We start from the raw sequence: 13897 nt of genomic DNA, 5'->3' as shown, positions 1-13897 counted from the left end.
CCCCAGACAGGGAAGATATGTTTCCCTCAAGTGTGTTTCTCTTCCCATCCCATTCTGACAGACCTCTGTAATTATTGTCTGCCATCATCGCCACTAAAATGATAGACGAGAGAAGAACTTGAGTGCCAAAACTATAATGAATTCTCATTACCTGTTTGCTGTTCAAAAAGCAAGCTTTCTCTGTCTCATTCTAAGCGGAGAATTAAAATATTTCCTCAGTCATTATGCATGCAAGTACCGTCCTGGTATGACTTGGTGTACTTCAAAGCCTGCTGTCTGGTGCTCTAGCCAAAACATAATTAGCAATCTAGAGAAAATGTCATATGAGGGGCAACTCCCAAAGAATCTGTGATCTTTTTGGCTTTCCGGCTTACATTTCTAGTGGGTTCATGTGCAAACAATCGTCATAGTAACTCCACCAAGAAAAAGTGTAATGTTATTTTTACTCCGTCCCAAGTATGACCCAAATTCAGTAATTGGGTCTCTTTAAAAGACTATTTAAGTGCCACAAGGGAGAAAAGGCCCCTCTGTCTGCCTCTGAAATTCTCCATCTCTACTTTTGAGGGATTGCATCATCATCACCATCACAGACTGAACCAGAGTACCAAGAAACTCTACCACGGGAGCATGCGTTTAAATTATATTGTGTCGACTTTATTAAATAGTTTTCAATTTGTTTGTGTATTTGTTCATTTTTAAACGGCTTGTTCATTTTCAAAGGAGCTGTCTCCCCAAACCAAATTTCAAATTTGCGTGGGAAATTCTGCCAGTGGCTACAGCCTGCTGCCTGCAAAAACCAACCATTTATCTGTGTAATATACACATTGTGATTTTGTTTGTCTTTTCCAACCACCATAATGGCCACCTTCTTCTTGGCTTGGCAGTGAAACACATCACTCAGTTCAGTCTGGATTATCTCGGGCCGCAAGCACATCCGCCGCACACGGTGCACAACAGGAACCTCCTGCTGTAGATGAAAGGGTCTGGGTGGGACTGTTTATCCCGTTGCGCACTCAGCCATAGTCGTTAGTGTGCCTGCTGACGGCAATGGTGTTGCATCAAGTAAATAAGCCGGATCATCTAGTATTGCCAGTGTGCCTTTCTTTAAGCATACACTGCTCTCGAACCCACATCAGCTCTATTTAATGGTGTTTGATATCGTTTTGTCGTTACGTTTTGTGTACATAGATAATGTAGGAGTAAACTAAGGAGAGTGAGCCTTTTATATACTCCCTTGCACGTTATCCATATCCTTATCATGAGAACATGACAAGTAGGGTGAATGTGTAGTACTGTTTGGAATTGATTCACCTCCACTAGCATGATCATTTCATCTGTTAGGCCTAAATACTATCAGCAAATGTAGATATTTTGTCTGTCTGATTATACAGCGTTCTGTGGGAACACACAGATGGCCAGGGCTTGATGTGTGTTGGTTTTCCTGTCACAGAATTCACAATGTTTAGGCGTGTGAGAGGCCCAGCAGGTAGTGAAATGGGGATGTCTTTGGTGCTGTGGGCGGCGTACACTGTGTTTTGTTTGACAGCTGTGCAGCTCTCATGCCTGGGTTACAGGTCACACCTAAGACACTCCCCTCTACAGCAAACAAACTGCCCCACAGGTCGCTTTACTGTGAATAGTTGCGCGTGTCTCATACTTGTAAAGGTATACAACTTACGTACATTGGTGAGGGACATGGAAAAACCTTCATCACTTTGGTAAGAGTTGGAGTGATGGTGGCTCTGGAATTCTCTTCACTGTGATTAATGTCAACCTACCTTCAAAAGCCATACCCAGAAGCAAGCATTTATGTGAAATTGATGTAACTAAAGGTGTAGATATGTTCAAATGAAACACAAATCTCCACAAGTGTTCTTATTTCCAGGATGATTCAACATGTCTCAACATGTCTGCGATAGTGATGTCCTTCAATGCAAATCATATAGCCGTTCGGGCTCTGGATTGACTAATACAGTCATTGTATTGACTCCACAGTGCCGCTGCCGTCTATGGGGTTTTCTATTATTTCTGATCTGTAATTAAATGCTTTTTCCCCCAACCAGATACTGGGCATGAAATAATCTGCGTTCTTCACATTACGTTTACTGTTGTCACAATGCATTTTATAACACCTCTAGCGATTATAAAATCCCTTGATTGTATTTCCCCTCTGCATATCACGGATGATATAAAGTCTTGAGAGCATAGCTGTTACACATCTGGGAAAACGAGTGGAGCCTGCTGGCCTGTTTTTAATTACAGCTAGTCATGTTGGTCATTGTGCCTGACATGTAATTAGTGGTATGTGTTGTTGGGATTCATTAGGCATAGCTGGTTTGAGAGGAGGTGGAGTGTAGAGAAAGTGAATGTGAACTGGTCTGTGATGTGATGTGGAATACAGGGGTTATCTAGAACATTACAGCCAGAGTACCAGACTGTGTCCCTAGGGATTTTAATAGAGCTGTTCTGATTCTGCACACCAGCAGTGACTCACTGTCTGCTAGCTAAACTAAAGTAGTGGAAAAACTGAAGCAGACACTGGTGCCCTAATGCATAGAACCCAAGGACTGCATGTGTGAAATGGTACGACTCATACTTCCAAGAGCAGGTCTACATTTGTATATTCTGGTATGGGATTCGATTGACATGATTTTCTGATTAAAGGCGGTCTGATGCGATGACTGTTTTGTTGGTGATTTTGTTTTGCAGCACTTCTCGGAGCAGATGGAGGACTTCTCCAACGAGCTGTTCAGCAGCTTCTTTGATGACCACCTCCTGGCCGACAGGAACCCACTGTTGGACATGGAGATGGACCCACCCAACCCTGACATCCAGCAAGAACACAGCTACTCCCTGAGCGGAGACTCGGCCCCCCAGAGCCCCTCCATGTCCATCAAAATGGATGAGGAAGCAGGTATGAAAAGCATTATTTTTGGTCCTTCTTCTTTGATCTTGTTCATCAGTAGGTTATCCTTCTCCCGGAAACCCACACACCTTATTATGGTGAAGCTAATTGGCAATTTATTGATGCTTTGACCAAAATTAACAAGAAGCAATACATCTACAGCACAATGCCTTGGCTAAATGTTACTTCAGGACAAAAACAAGAGCTCCCACCGACACGACTGCTAGGTGTACACTGTCTATAGTTTGATAGTAGTGTAAGTCCTACGTCACTAGAATAGCTGTATCAGATCTGTATCCGCGCTCTCCGCTCCTGCCCTATCTCCTGACGCTCCTGTGCCGCACAGAGAACCCATCCAAGGAGCCGAGCTCACATAGTACACTCCCAGCCAAGCCCTGCCCACCCTGGAGGAATCAAGGAAGCAAGTCAGGGAATTCCAGGCAGTCAGCCAACACACACACAAACACACACACATCATGTGGCTTCTGCAGCCCTTGCAATGACTCCAAGCTGCAAATGTTTCTCCTTTATTTCCCTTGTGCTTGGGGCCAGGGAAAAGAAGAGCCATAAGTTTTAAAAAAGAAAGAAAGGGGGATCTGCTTGGGGGTTGGAGGGGGGGGGGGCAACCTATTCTGAGAGTCACGGACAACTGCCTTGGCTCTTAGAAACGGTTGCGTCACAAGGCTTAGGGTAAACTGAATGCATAACATCGGACTAAACAGTGTGTTAAAAACCACAGTCTCACACGTGGAAATCACTGTTAAATCCCTGGCCCCAGAAAGTATACAGGGATCCCCAGTAAGGTGTATGGAACAATGGATGGAATCCACAAATGGATGGAATCTAATGAAATCAATTCATATGGGATGATTGGCCACACACATTCCTTTCACTGAATGTCAACATGAAAGTGTGCATGTAGATGCACAGCACTACCATAGCAGTCAAGTTCACAAACTGTCGACAGAGCAGAGGCACCCAGAGAGCCCTGCTGCCAACGCAGATTTGATTCCCAATCCCCTTTGCCCCAATCACTGTAAAATGCCAATTTTTAAAGAGGTTGGCTGTTAAAAGGGGGTGTCTAGCTGCTTTACTGCTCTCCACCTAGGTGTAATGTGTGAAGATAAAACTGCCATCCCCTCTCATAGCCTGGCTAATGAGCTCCCAGGCCCTGCCCCAATCCACTCAGATGCTGAGTGAGGGGAGTCCGACTAACTGTACTGACCTGCCTGTAAACTTCAAAGGCAACCCCGATGCTTCCTCAAGGCCACAACACATGGCCTCATGGGTATGTGCAGGCTGAAGCCATGACATCCCATGAGATGTGAGCTACTGTCTAGATACTGTACATAAAATGACCTGGATGTGCTGTTGGTTTGCATTAATTATTTGTGATGACATGCCAATTAGAGTTAGTGGTGTCCTTGGTCGCATTCATTCAGTGCATCCTGTTGCTTCCCCCATTGAATCTTCCCATAGAAAAGCCAAGGCCTTATCATAATATATTGCAAGCCATGACCTGTTGATGTAGAATCCAAGGGAAAGTTGTTACGACCGTAAAATAAGTATTTGCAATAATTCACTCATCTTACAGTCCATTATTTATTGTGTTTGGCAAAGTAAAAATGTAATCTATTCCTTGTGGACAATTTAGTATGTTGCCAAGGTTGCCAATACAGTAGACTTTTCTGGGTGGATTGAAGATTTTGACGCCACTTCGGGTTTCCCCCATGGGGTAAAGTCTGTGGACATAAAACCCCAGTGGGGGAGGGATTTACACCCTCACCGTAATCAGTCTCCCACTGCTCCCTTTCCCCTCCTCGCCATGGGAATCTCGCCCACACCCCAACCTGTCTTCTGTTAAGGAGCACAACTTGAAAGCTTGCTTACTACCTTTTTATAAGCCTCTGTAATGTTTTATCGATCCAACCAGGGTGCCAGCAAACAAATGAGGGGAAAAAAACAGGCTGCTAACGAGGACCACTGATTGTGAGTGCTTTTACTCCTGACTTTGAAACTGCAGGACGGCCCCTCTTCAGGAGAGGGCTTTGTACTCACTGGCCTCTCACTGTTTGCCATCTTCACAGAGGTTATTAACGGAGGAGGAAACTCATTTCGGAGGCAGAAAGTCCTCAAAGTTGAAGCTATTGGCTTTCACAATCAGCTGCTTCGCGTTAGCCCTGGACCATAAAGAGGATCCATTCTGTAGATGTGCGTCACACCTGCTGCTTTAATCTACACTGATCTGTCACCCAATCTTGCTCCCCTCTAGTAGTATCCCAAGGTGTCCCTTTGAAATACACAGGGGGGCTTCTTGGTTTGATACTCTATTTCATGTAGAGTACTCGTTATGCAATGATATCCCTTGAGACATACAACTAATTTGTTTACCACGTCTTCTTTTTCTTCTCCCCAGAGTTTGAAGGAATGTGGTCTTTCAGCCAGGACCTGACGGCCATCCTGGTAAAGCAGGAGCCTGATCAACAGGCAGAGCCTTCCTCTACAGTCCCCTCCATGGGGAACTCATGCTTCCAGCCTCTCAACCTCGCCCCACCACCTCACAGGAGCTCATCGGGGGACACAGTAAGAAACTGCAGCCATAGAAACTATCACCTAGAACTTATCCTGATCCATTACCAGGGAAAGCATTTTTCCTGTGTGTCAAGAGCTATGGAAGACTAAGCCTCTTTATAAGCCATAGGGATCTCTCCTGGCAAACTCCTCTTCGACTAAAACGTGAGCTGTTTGAAGGACATTTTGGAATTTGGAGTCTAGTGTCTGGCTGGAACGGCAACCTAAAATCAAATTTTTGACACAAAATGTAGGTCAAAATGTGATTATTAAAAGGAAAAGAAACTGAGTTTGTAAGTGGAGGAAATAAACCATTCACACAGTGCACCCCTACAGGACCAGCACGGTGACTCATGCCTCATTGTCCATGGAAGTAATTCATGGTTTGTGGGGCTGAGGTGGGGCTTAGCAGTCAGATGTGAACCCCAGCACAGCTATTACCAGTTATCACTGGTTACCAGGCCTGTAGCCCAGCACACATTACTACAGTACCGTTCCTTTTCACAAGAGTTATTTTAGTTTGAACATCTTCAAATTCATAGCATATTTAAAGTTCTGTGAATATTTAGGATTAGGGCATGGTCATCCGATTTGTTCCAGCTGTAAGAATGAACTCTATAAGTCTCAAATGGTGAGTGTCCTGGCTACATGGTCCTCAGTTGGATCCCTTCCAAGAACCATTGGTGGAGATGGATTCCCTTTCTTCAGTTATATAAATAGTTTTGAACTGTCTTCAGATGTGTTTACTGTCAGAATCACTTGGAATGTCTCTTGTCCTATACAAATACTAAGCTCTTCATAATACTCTTATTCCAGGGCTCCAAAGAGTTGAACCTCAACCCCACACCTGCAATCAAAGATGAACCCAGAGAGGTCAACCAGTTCCTCAACATCCCTTCAGGTGAAAACCATGACAATAAGCAAGATGACATTAAGGCATTCAAACATCCTCAAGGGCTTATGTATCCAGCTGTTCTAAGAAAGCTTGGATTTTTAAGTTGCCATTCATTCAATTATTGAGATGCCTCCGTTTCTTCTGAGACCTTTACACACTCAGAGACCCCACCTCTCATCTTAAAGGTTATGTGCAGGTGTCAACAGGCGGCTACCTCCAGTTGATTCCGCCATAATGCCTTTCTACGAGTGTGTTATTGACACGGGGGGGGGGGGGGGGTAGAAAAACCTGACATGAAGCGTGCGTCACAGTGACTCACTACAGTGTATTCCCGATGACACACCATTCTTCCAGACAGTGGTCGGCATGTTCTTTCTCTCTCTTATTCAGCTGAATTAGTTCATCTTTGTTAGTGAAAATGTGAATGGCTAGGCTGTGGTAGATAGGAATAGCAATTACTGCAAGCAAGTGTGACACATAATGATGTATAATGTGTTCTTTCCCTAATAGGTATTTCACTATGAAACACTATTAGTGATGGCTCATTTCAGATATGAAGTGTTTCCAATTATAACCTGCTAGCTTTTCTTTTTCCATTTTTCGCTTACACATACAGGACGAGAATGCCTCTGTTCATTCATGTAGTATTTTCTGATCTAATTGCTAATGAAGTTAGGCGGAAGAAGCCAACTGAGACTCTAATCTGAAAGTATATTATTAGAGTAGTGGTGCTGGTGATTAAGTGCTCTCGTTTTTTTCGGTGTTGATCAAACCAGCTAAGTAAGATTCTCTTCCCTCTCTTTTTCTATCCCTTCCTCAAGAATGGCAATATTTTCTGTTCTGCACACTAATGCCTTTTTTGATGTACCAAGATACTATCTTGCATTTCGCTTTTCAATATTTCTGTTCAATATTGCCCAATCCTTTTAAAGAGTGTATCAGAGAGACAGGGAAGGACTACCCTCACCTACAGAAGGATTCAACTGGAGTAGAAGATAGGACTGACCAGATACACCTGTAGAGACGCAGCTGGACCTGTTCAGCCACCAGCCTGCAGATTCCAGTATCCCGGTTAAAGAGACACTTTTACAGGTTCAGGGGTTGCAGAGAGGACCTTCATGATGCACAGGAATACCTCCATATAAGACTGAATCCCATCTGGTTGACCATAAATCTTATGTTCAATAACCACAGGCCAGCAGCACCACATGTCCAGTCTAGCCCTGCCTCCCTTCGCAGAGCGCAGTCTGAACAATAACGTCTGCATTGTGTCTGCCTCTGCCTTTGACAAAGTCCATTTTCTCCCATTCTTCGCCTCCCTTTCCAGTAATAACAGAATAAAACCTGGGTCCTGTGTACTCTGGACTCACACCAAACTAAATCCAAGGGTCATACCAGCATGGGTATGGCCTGGTGTTTGGGAACTATGTTGGGGGAAATTCTGCCTGGCACAGATATCTTAAGAAAACACAGACCTCACCCCATCCCTGTCTGAGCTCCGTTCAGATACTTACACAGAGGCTACTGCTGGAGAGTGGATGGGAGGATGGGATCAAGCAATAAAAACAAGAGCAGGCACTGGCTGCCTTACTTACTGAAATTAAGCTGTCTCTATGTTTGAACTGACTCTGTCCAGGAAGTCATTTGCCATTTTAATTATGGATGTCTTGGCAAAACTGACCGTTTTATGAGGTCTTGGATTTGCACCGCTGCTCTCCACTGTTTAAGTTAAATGAACTATTTTCAGCTCGATCCCACACGACAGATGAAGTCAGACTTTTGTCCCCTCTGTCTCATTATACAGGGACTGTATATCATCATGAGGTTAGATGGGCAGAGACTTTGAGCATATGGGTCATGTTGCAAGTGATCCATTTCATAACCATTGGAACCCTATTTTCTGCCCCCTGCCCCCCCCCCCCCCCCCTCCCCCCACACACACACAGATGATCAGCTGCAGCTCCCCCCCACCCCTCCCAGCAGCCATGGCAGTGACAGTGATGGATCCCAGAGCCCCCGCTCCATGCCCCCTTCCAGCCCAGCCCGCCTACAGGCCCGCTCCTCCGCTGCCATATCCTCCTCACCCCTCCTTACCGCCCCACACGTAAGTACTGAGACCGTCCCACTCGCCACACCCCCCAGCAGCGTACCGTTTGTCTTTTGGTAAGGGTGCCAATCAGAGCGAAAGTGAGAAAAAAATTGTACATCAAGTTGTTTGAAAGTAACAGGAACTATGTTTATGTTAATCCTGAGTCTGTGAGTGTGTGTGAGTGAGAGTGAATGTCAGTGAGTGCATGTGAGTCAGTGTATGTGCGTGCACATGCAGTGTTACAGTATCTAAGCCCATGGCTGATCTATGGTTTGCCTTTCCTGATGACTTTGGGCTGTGCTGTGGATGGTTCTCTATCAGTGAAGGAGGTTCCTCCGGCCTAGCTCCAAGCCCTTCCCGTCAGTAGAGTCAGAGCCACCCACGATGAGCTGGGCTGCAGACAAACCCAGCTGCTGGACATATTAGGAGTTCATATCCACATCCTCACACTGACCCTGACCGCCACCCTAGTCTAGTCTCTTCATTAGGAGCTGCCCTGGTGTACAGATACAGTATAATACACACAGTACCACAGTTTCTCCAATTCATAAAATGAATCCTTATTTCTCCACAGAAACTACAGGGCACTTCAGGGCCCCTGATGCTGACAGAGGAGGAGAAACGCACCCTGATCGCTGAAGGTTACCCCGTACCCAACAAGCTGCCCCTCACCAAGACCGAGGAGAAGGCACTGAAGAGGGTTCGCAGGAAAATAAAAAATAAGGTACCCACTCTTACATCCCGGGAAGTAAAATGTAGATTCAGTCCAAAAGAAACTGTACGATTTGCTTCCAGAAAATGTGTAAAACTATTTACAAATAGTTTTACACATTTACACATACGCAATACTTTTTAATTGATTTTTTTTACCTGTAATCTCAAAGTAGTGTTTCAGCAATATTCATGTTTTAATATTCTCCCTTTTATCATATGAGCTGTTATTGATTTGGGGATCCCTCTCTCCCTTCTCTGTCTAGATATCTGCCCAGGAGAGTCGCAGGAAGAAGAAGGAGTACGTGGAGTGCCTGGAGAAAAAGTAAAAGCAGGACACTCTCCCCTTTCCTGTCTGCCAACTTTTTTCCTCCTCTCTCGTCGTCATTCCTGTTCTCCACTTTTTTTCATTTCTCCACTCCTTCATTGTTTGATTGTTCCTTAGCTAATGCCAATGGCGTTTGTCCATTAAAGCATGCGGTCACACAAGGCCATCTGAGTCACACGCAATCACTTAATCCATTCCAGCAAATGCCTCTGTAGATCACTGTTCCTTACCAGGAAAATCCCTGACTTTCCATCCATGGTCATTGTTGTTTTTTTAGTTCATATTTAAGACCTAAATACATTACAGCGGTATAGAGGTTACTATAGCATTACCATTATGCCTCCAATCACCGCAGACTGTGTTGTGTTAGCATCCAACATTCAAGCACTGCATTTCAATAGCCCATGTTGTCTGTGATTACCAAGAATGTATATTCCAAAATGGTCAGATAGCCATGATCGAATGTATGGATGTGACTTTGTGTCTTACAGGGTGGAGAACTACACATCTGAGAACAGTGACCTGTGGAAAAAGGTGGAAACACTGGAGAGTGCTAACAGGTGAGCCATGACTTTGAGTGACAGACTTTATGTGTGTGAGTGTGTGCATGTGTGAGCACGCTCTGAGTGATGCTGGACACATCCCTGAACCACCAGCTCCAATCAAACCTTGGATAACTTTTTCTATTCATGATAGCTGTCTGTGATTGGACTGCTTCTTCCTTCATTAGGTGGGGACATTTTCACAGTGTCGACCATTGTGCAAGTGCAAGTGATTGGGCTCAATAAAAGGCATCACAGACTACACAGACTCTTAAAGGCATCACAGACTGTGCCAGCCTCTAATTTACAATAGGCATTTCAAGTTGCTTGGATCAAAGTAACAGCGTGACAGTATACCTCTCCCTAATTACAGCACAGAGTGAACCATCACAAAAAGTGCTCACTCAAATCGGCCTCATAATAATTTGAGGCCCGAGAAGGAAACCACAGGCTGACTCAGCTCCTAGCAGGCAGTCCAAATGGAACACACAGGAGCCAGCTAGGAACAACGTGTGGGGCGCGTGTTCCAACAGCATATGCCTTGCCTTGCCTGGTAAAGAGGGGCCAAAATGGGCTTATCTGTCAATGCGAGATGGCAGCCCAACAAGCAATCTGTTGTCCTAATGTGACTCAAGTAAAAATGTCTTTACTAGTGATGTATGCATCTCGCATACAGTTAGCTGGATACTAGGCGCTTGCTGTACTTTAATTGACGACGTCTGAAAAGGTTTGGTTCATGAGGAGGGCCAAGGTTGCTCTCGAGAAGTTGAAGGTGTCACAGAGTCACTCATGCACATGTTTCCCAGTCAAGATCTACTCGTGTTTTTTTTCTTTTTCTTTTACACAGTCTATTTTAGTCCCTTGGGAGCAATATGGTTTATAGATCACAACTGTAAAAGCACTGACCAACCATGGTTCAATTCAAACGTGATGATGCAATTGACATTCCTGACATGGGACGTTAATGTTCCGTTTCCAGAGTTTCCATGAGAATTTTCCTGTTAAGATTTGACCCAAAAATTATAATCACCTTCAAATCCAATCGGACCATAACATGAAGCTCTTCTTCTATCATAATTTACTGTATTTTCAATCTCTGGTATTAACAGCATGAAAATAGTTATTGTGCATCTGGGGTACCCCAAAGGACCAATATAATGCCAGTATAGCTGTTTGCATGTATTTGAACGTTATACCAGTGTTATAGTCACATATTGTGGATATGTCAAATAGTTTCATGGTGTTTGGGTTATGTGAAGGCTAACACTGGAAATGTCTTTTCTACCATTAGTGGAAAACATGCTCCCTCTCGTGGTGAAAATATATGAAAGCTCACCTGGTTTAATTTCTTATTGCAGCCTGACCCAACACTCATGCTTGTCTAACATACAGTAATTAATGTCTAGAGAGAGAGAGAGAGAGAGAGAGAGAGAGAGAGAGAGAGAGAGAGAGAGAGAGAGAGAGAGAGAGAGAGAAATGTATGGAGGAGGTAGAGTCCGAGCGGCCGTCTGCATTGCTTGTGGTTTTGAATTGCTTTCTATTTGGGCAAAGCTTGTATTTTGTGGTGAGGGGGAGAGACTGTGGGAGCTTGGTTCACACACTAGAAATAGAGACGTCTTATATAATTTCCAGCTCTAATTCCTCAATGTGTATCCTCACATTATCCTTTTTCTCAGAGATGAACTTCAATGTCCTAGATGCTCAGAAGAGCAAGACAATTATGACTGTTTTTGTAATTGTTTATTTTATGTTCAATCTTAGTTGACTTTGTACTCACTCTAAAATCACGGAAATAGCCAGATGGAGAGGGATTATTTGGGGGATTTACAATACATTTCTGTGAAATGTCACTGTCAGTCATCTGTGTGTGTGTTTGTGAGTGTAATGGTGCATGCTTTGTATTATCCGACAGCTGGAGCTAAACTGGATCATTGTAATGTCTGACAGTCGTTAGAGTCTGCTCTTCTGGAGAACGTTTTAAGTTCACATTAGGATCATTATTGTAGATTCTGTAAATGAATACAGTTGTATTATTAGTCAATCTGAAACATGTATTCTCTGCCTCCTCTTTCCAGAACTCTACTCCAGCAGCTCCAGAAACTCCAGGTCCTGGTCACAGGAAAAGTGCCCCAATCCTACAAAATGGCCTCAACGCAAACAGGAACATGCCTTATGGTACTTTGCATACTATTTATTCTGATACTCACATGCACCAGACATGCAAAATCCCATTTAAAAAATGTGGGGGTTTTCTTTGCTCCCCACTGATCTAAGATACTGTGTAGTTAGTGTTCCTTGGACTGGGTAGTCACGTCATGTTAAAAAGGGAAAACGACTGCTTTGTTTGTGAAAAGACTCACAGCAATGGACAGGGACACTGGCTTGTGGCCTGGCCTACTCTACTATAAAACACAGAGGCGACCCCATGAACTCAAACTGGCAAAAGCCTTCTCAGCTGGAGAACAGAACCACACTAGCACACTGTTCTCATGTTGACCATGTGCTTTTGTTGATGGTTTCTGGTTCCCTCCCGCCAGGTGGTGGCGCTGTGCTTTTTCCTGGTGCTGGGCTCCCTTGTACCTTGTCTGCCTGAGCTCTCCTCCCTGTCCCATACCGTGAAGTCCTCCTCGCCCCTCCCCTCGGCTGATGTCTACACAGCCAGCCAGGGTATGTCCCCTACCCCTCACCTGTCACCTAGAACAGAGTTTCAGGAAACTCGGTCCTGGGGCCCCTCACGGGTGCACGTTTTTTTTTTTTTGCCCTTTGCACTACACAGCTGATTAGAATAATCAGAGCTTGATGATGACTTGGTTATTTGAATCAGCTGTGTAATGCTAGGGGGAAATAACTAAACGTGCAGGACCAAGTTTGGGAAACCCTGACCTAGAATAGTCTACCATCTACAGCATGACAAACACAAAGCCTTTAGTTTGTTGTCCCATACATATCACATATTTTCAGGTCGCATGTTGCCTGCCTACCAGCACTTCCAGAAATAATGTCAAAGGGAGCATCGAGTGGTTGAATTACACGTCAATGTGGCGTTACATCTTATCTTGTAGTGTTTCAAAAGCGACAGACTCAGGCGAGTATGTTAGCTGAAATCCCAATATCCTTCCTTCTATTATAATATTCAGCTTGATGACCACAAAATGAAAAATCATACATGGACCTACTGGCTACTCAAAATTGGTTGGTGAGGGCTGGGTTGCTTTAGAAACCTGAAGTCAGCATGGCACAGGAAGCTGTAATGAGTTGTTCTCCCTGTAAAACTCACACAAATGCTGAATAAAGATGTCCGTCCTGCTCAAAACCATTCCATTCTTCAAAAGAAACCGACTTTTTACTGTTTGCTTTTAATTTTTTACCATATAGGAATGGTTCTATGTTCCTTTGTAGTGTTTGGAGGATCAAGGCAGTGATTAACTTAACATCCTCTATTTATCTCTGTCTGTGTCTGTTTAGTCCGCTCCCGCAGCCTACTCTTCTACGACGAGAGCTCCTCGTTGGAGGACGGTCACGGGGGCTTCCTGAAGATGGAGGGGGACGGCTCGGAGGGGGCGCCCCTCGACTACACCGAGGACCGGTCGGCACATGACAGCCACGGAGGCGAACACGAGAACACCAAGTACCTCAGCAAGGTTCACTCCGATCCGGTGGACTACAACAGGACCGGCGCCCAGTTCCTCCAAGAAGAGCCGCAGTACCACAAAATGTAAACTGAGGCCAGACAAGTAGGGCTGTAGACTCTGTCTCCATCTTTGTTAATGAGAAGATTCTCACAAATTGCTCTTCAGAACAAGGGACTCATTATTTTATCAGTGCTCCTTGTAATTACTCAAACATTAACAAGAAG

The 13897-nt window shown here is 44.5% G+C and overlaps 1 protein-coding gene across 2 annotated transcripts in view; it reads left to right on the top strand.

The window, feature by feature from the left end:
- LOC139411321 (cyclic AMP-responsive element-binding protein 3-like protein 1) overlaps positions 1–13897 on the top strand; it is a 28454-nt gene that overhangs the window by 11723 nt on the left and 2834 nt on the right. The window contains exons 1-11 of one of the 2 annotated variants that reach the window (XM_071157543.1): positions 2517–2583; positions 2710–2914; positions 5322–5488; positions 6293–6377; positions 8318–8475; positions 9035–9184; positions 9438–9496; positions 9991–10059; positions 12117–12216; positions 12579–12708; positions 13507–13756. In XM_071157543.1, the coding sequence (XP_071013644.1) occupies positions 2572–2583; positions 2710–2914; positions 5322–5488; positions 6293–6377; positions 8318–8475; positions 9035–9184; positions 9438–9496; positions 9991–10059; positions 12117–12216; positions 12579–12708; positions 13507–13756 (1385 nt within the window). In that variant the 5' untranslated portion in view covers positions 2517–2571. Of the gene's footprint in view, positions 1–2516; positions 2584–2709; positions 2915–5321; positions 5489–6292; positions 6378–8317; positions 8476–9034; positions 9185–9437; positions 9497–9990; positions 10060–12116; positions 12217–12578; positions 12709–13506; positions 13757–13897 lie in introns of those variants that run through there. The other variant, XM_071157542.1, reaches the window with a different exon arrangement.

This window comes from Oncorhynchus clarkii, chromosome 6, assembly GCF_045791955.1.
Source record: "Oncorhynchus clarkii lewisi isolate Uvic-CL-2024 chromosome 6, UVic_Ocla_1.0, whole genome shotgun sequence".
NCBI classification, from domain to species: domain Eukaryota; kingdom Metazoa; phylum Chordata; class Actinopteri; order Salmoniformes; family Salmonidae; genus Oncorhynchus; species Oncorhynchus clarkii.
The sequence above is the reverse complement of the archived record's forward strand: the minus strand, read 5'-3'. Positions and strand labels throughout refer to the sequence as shown.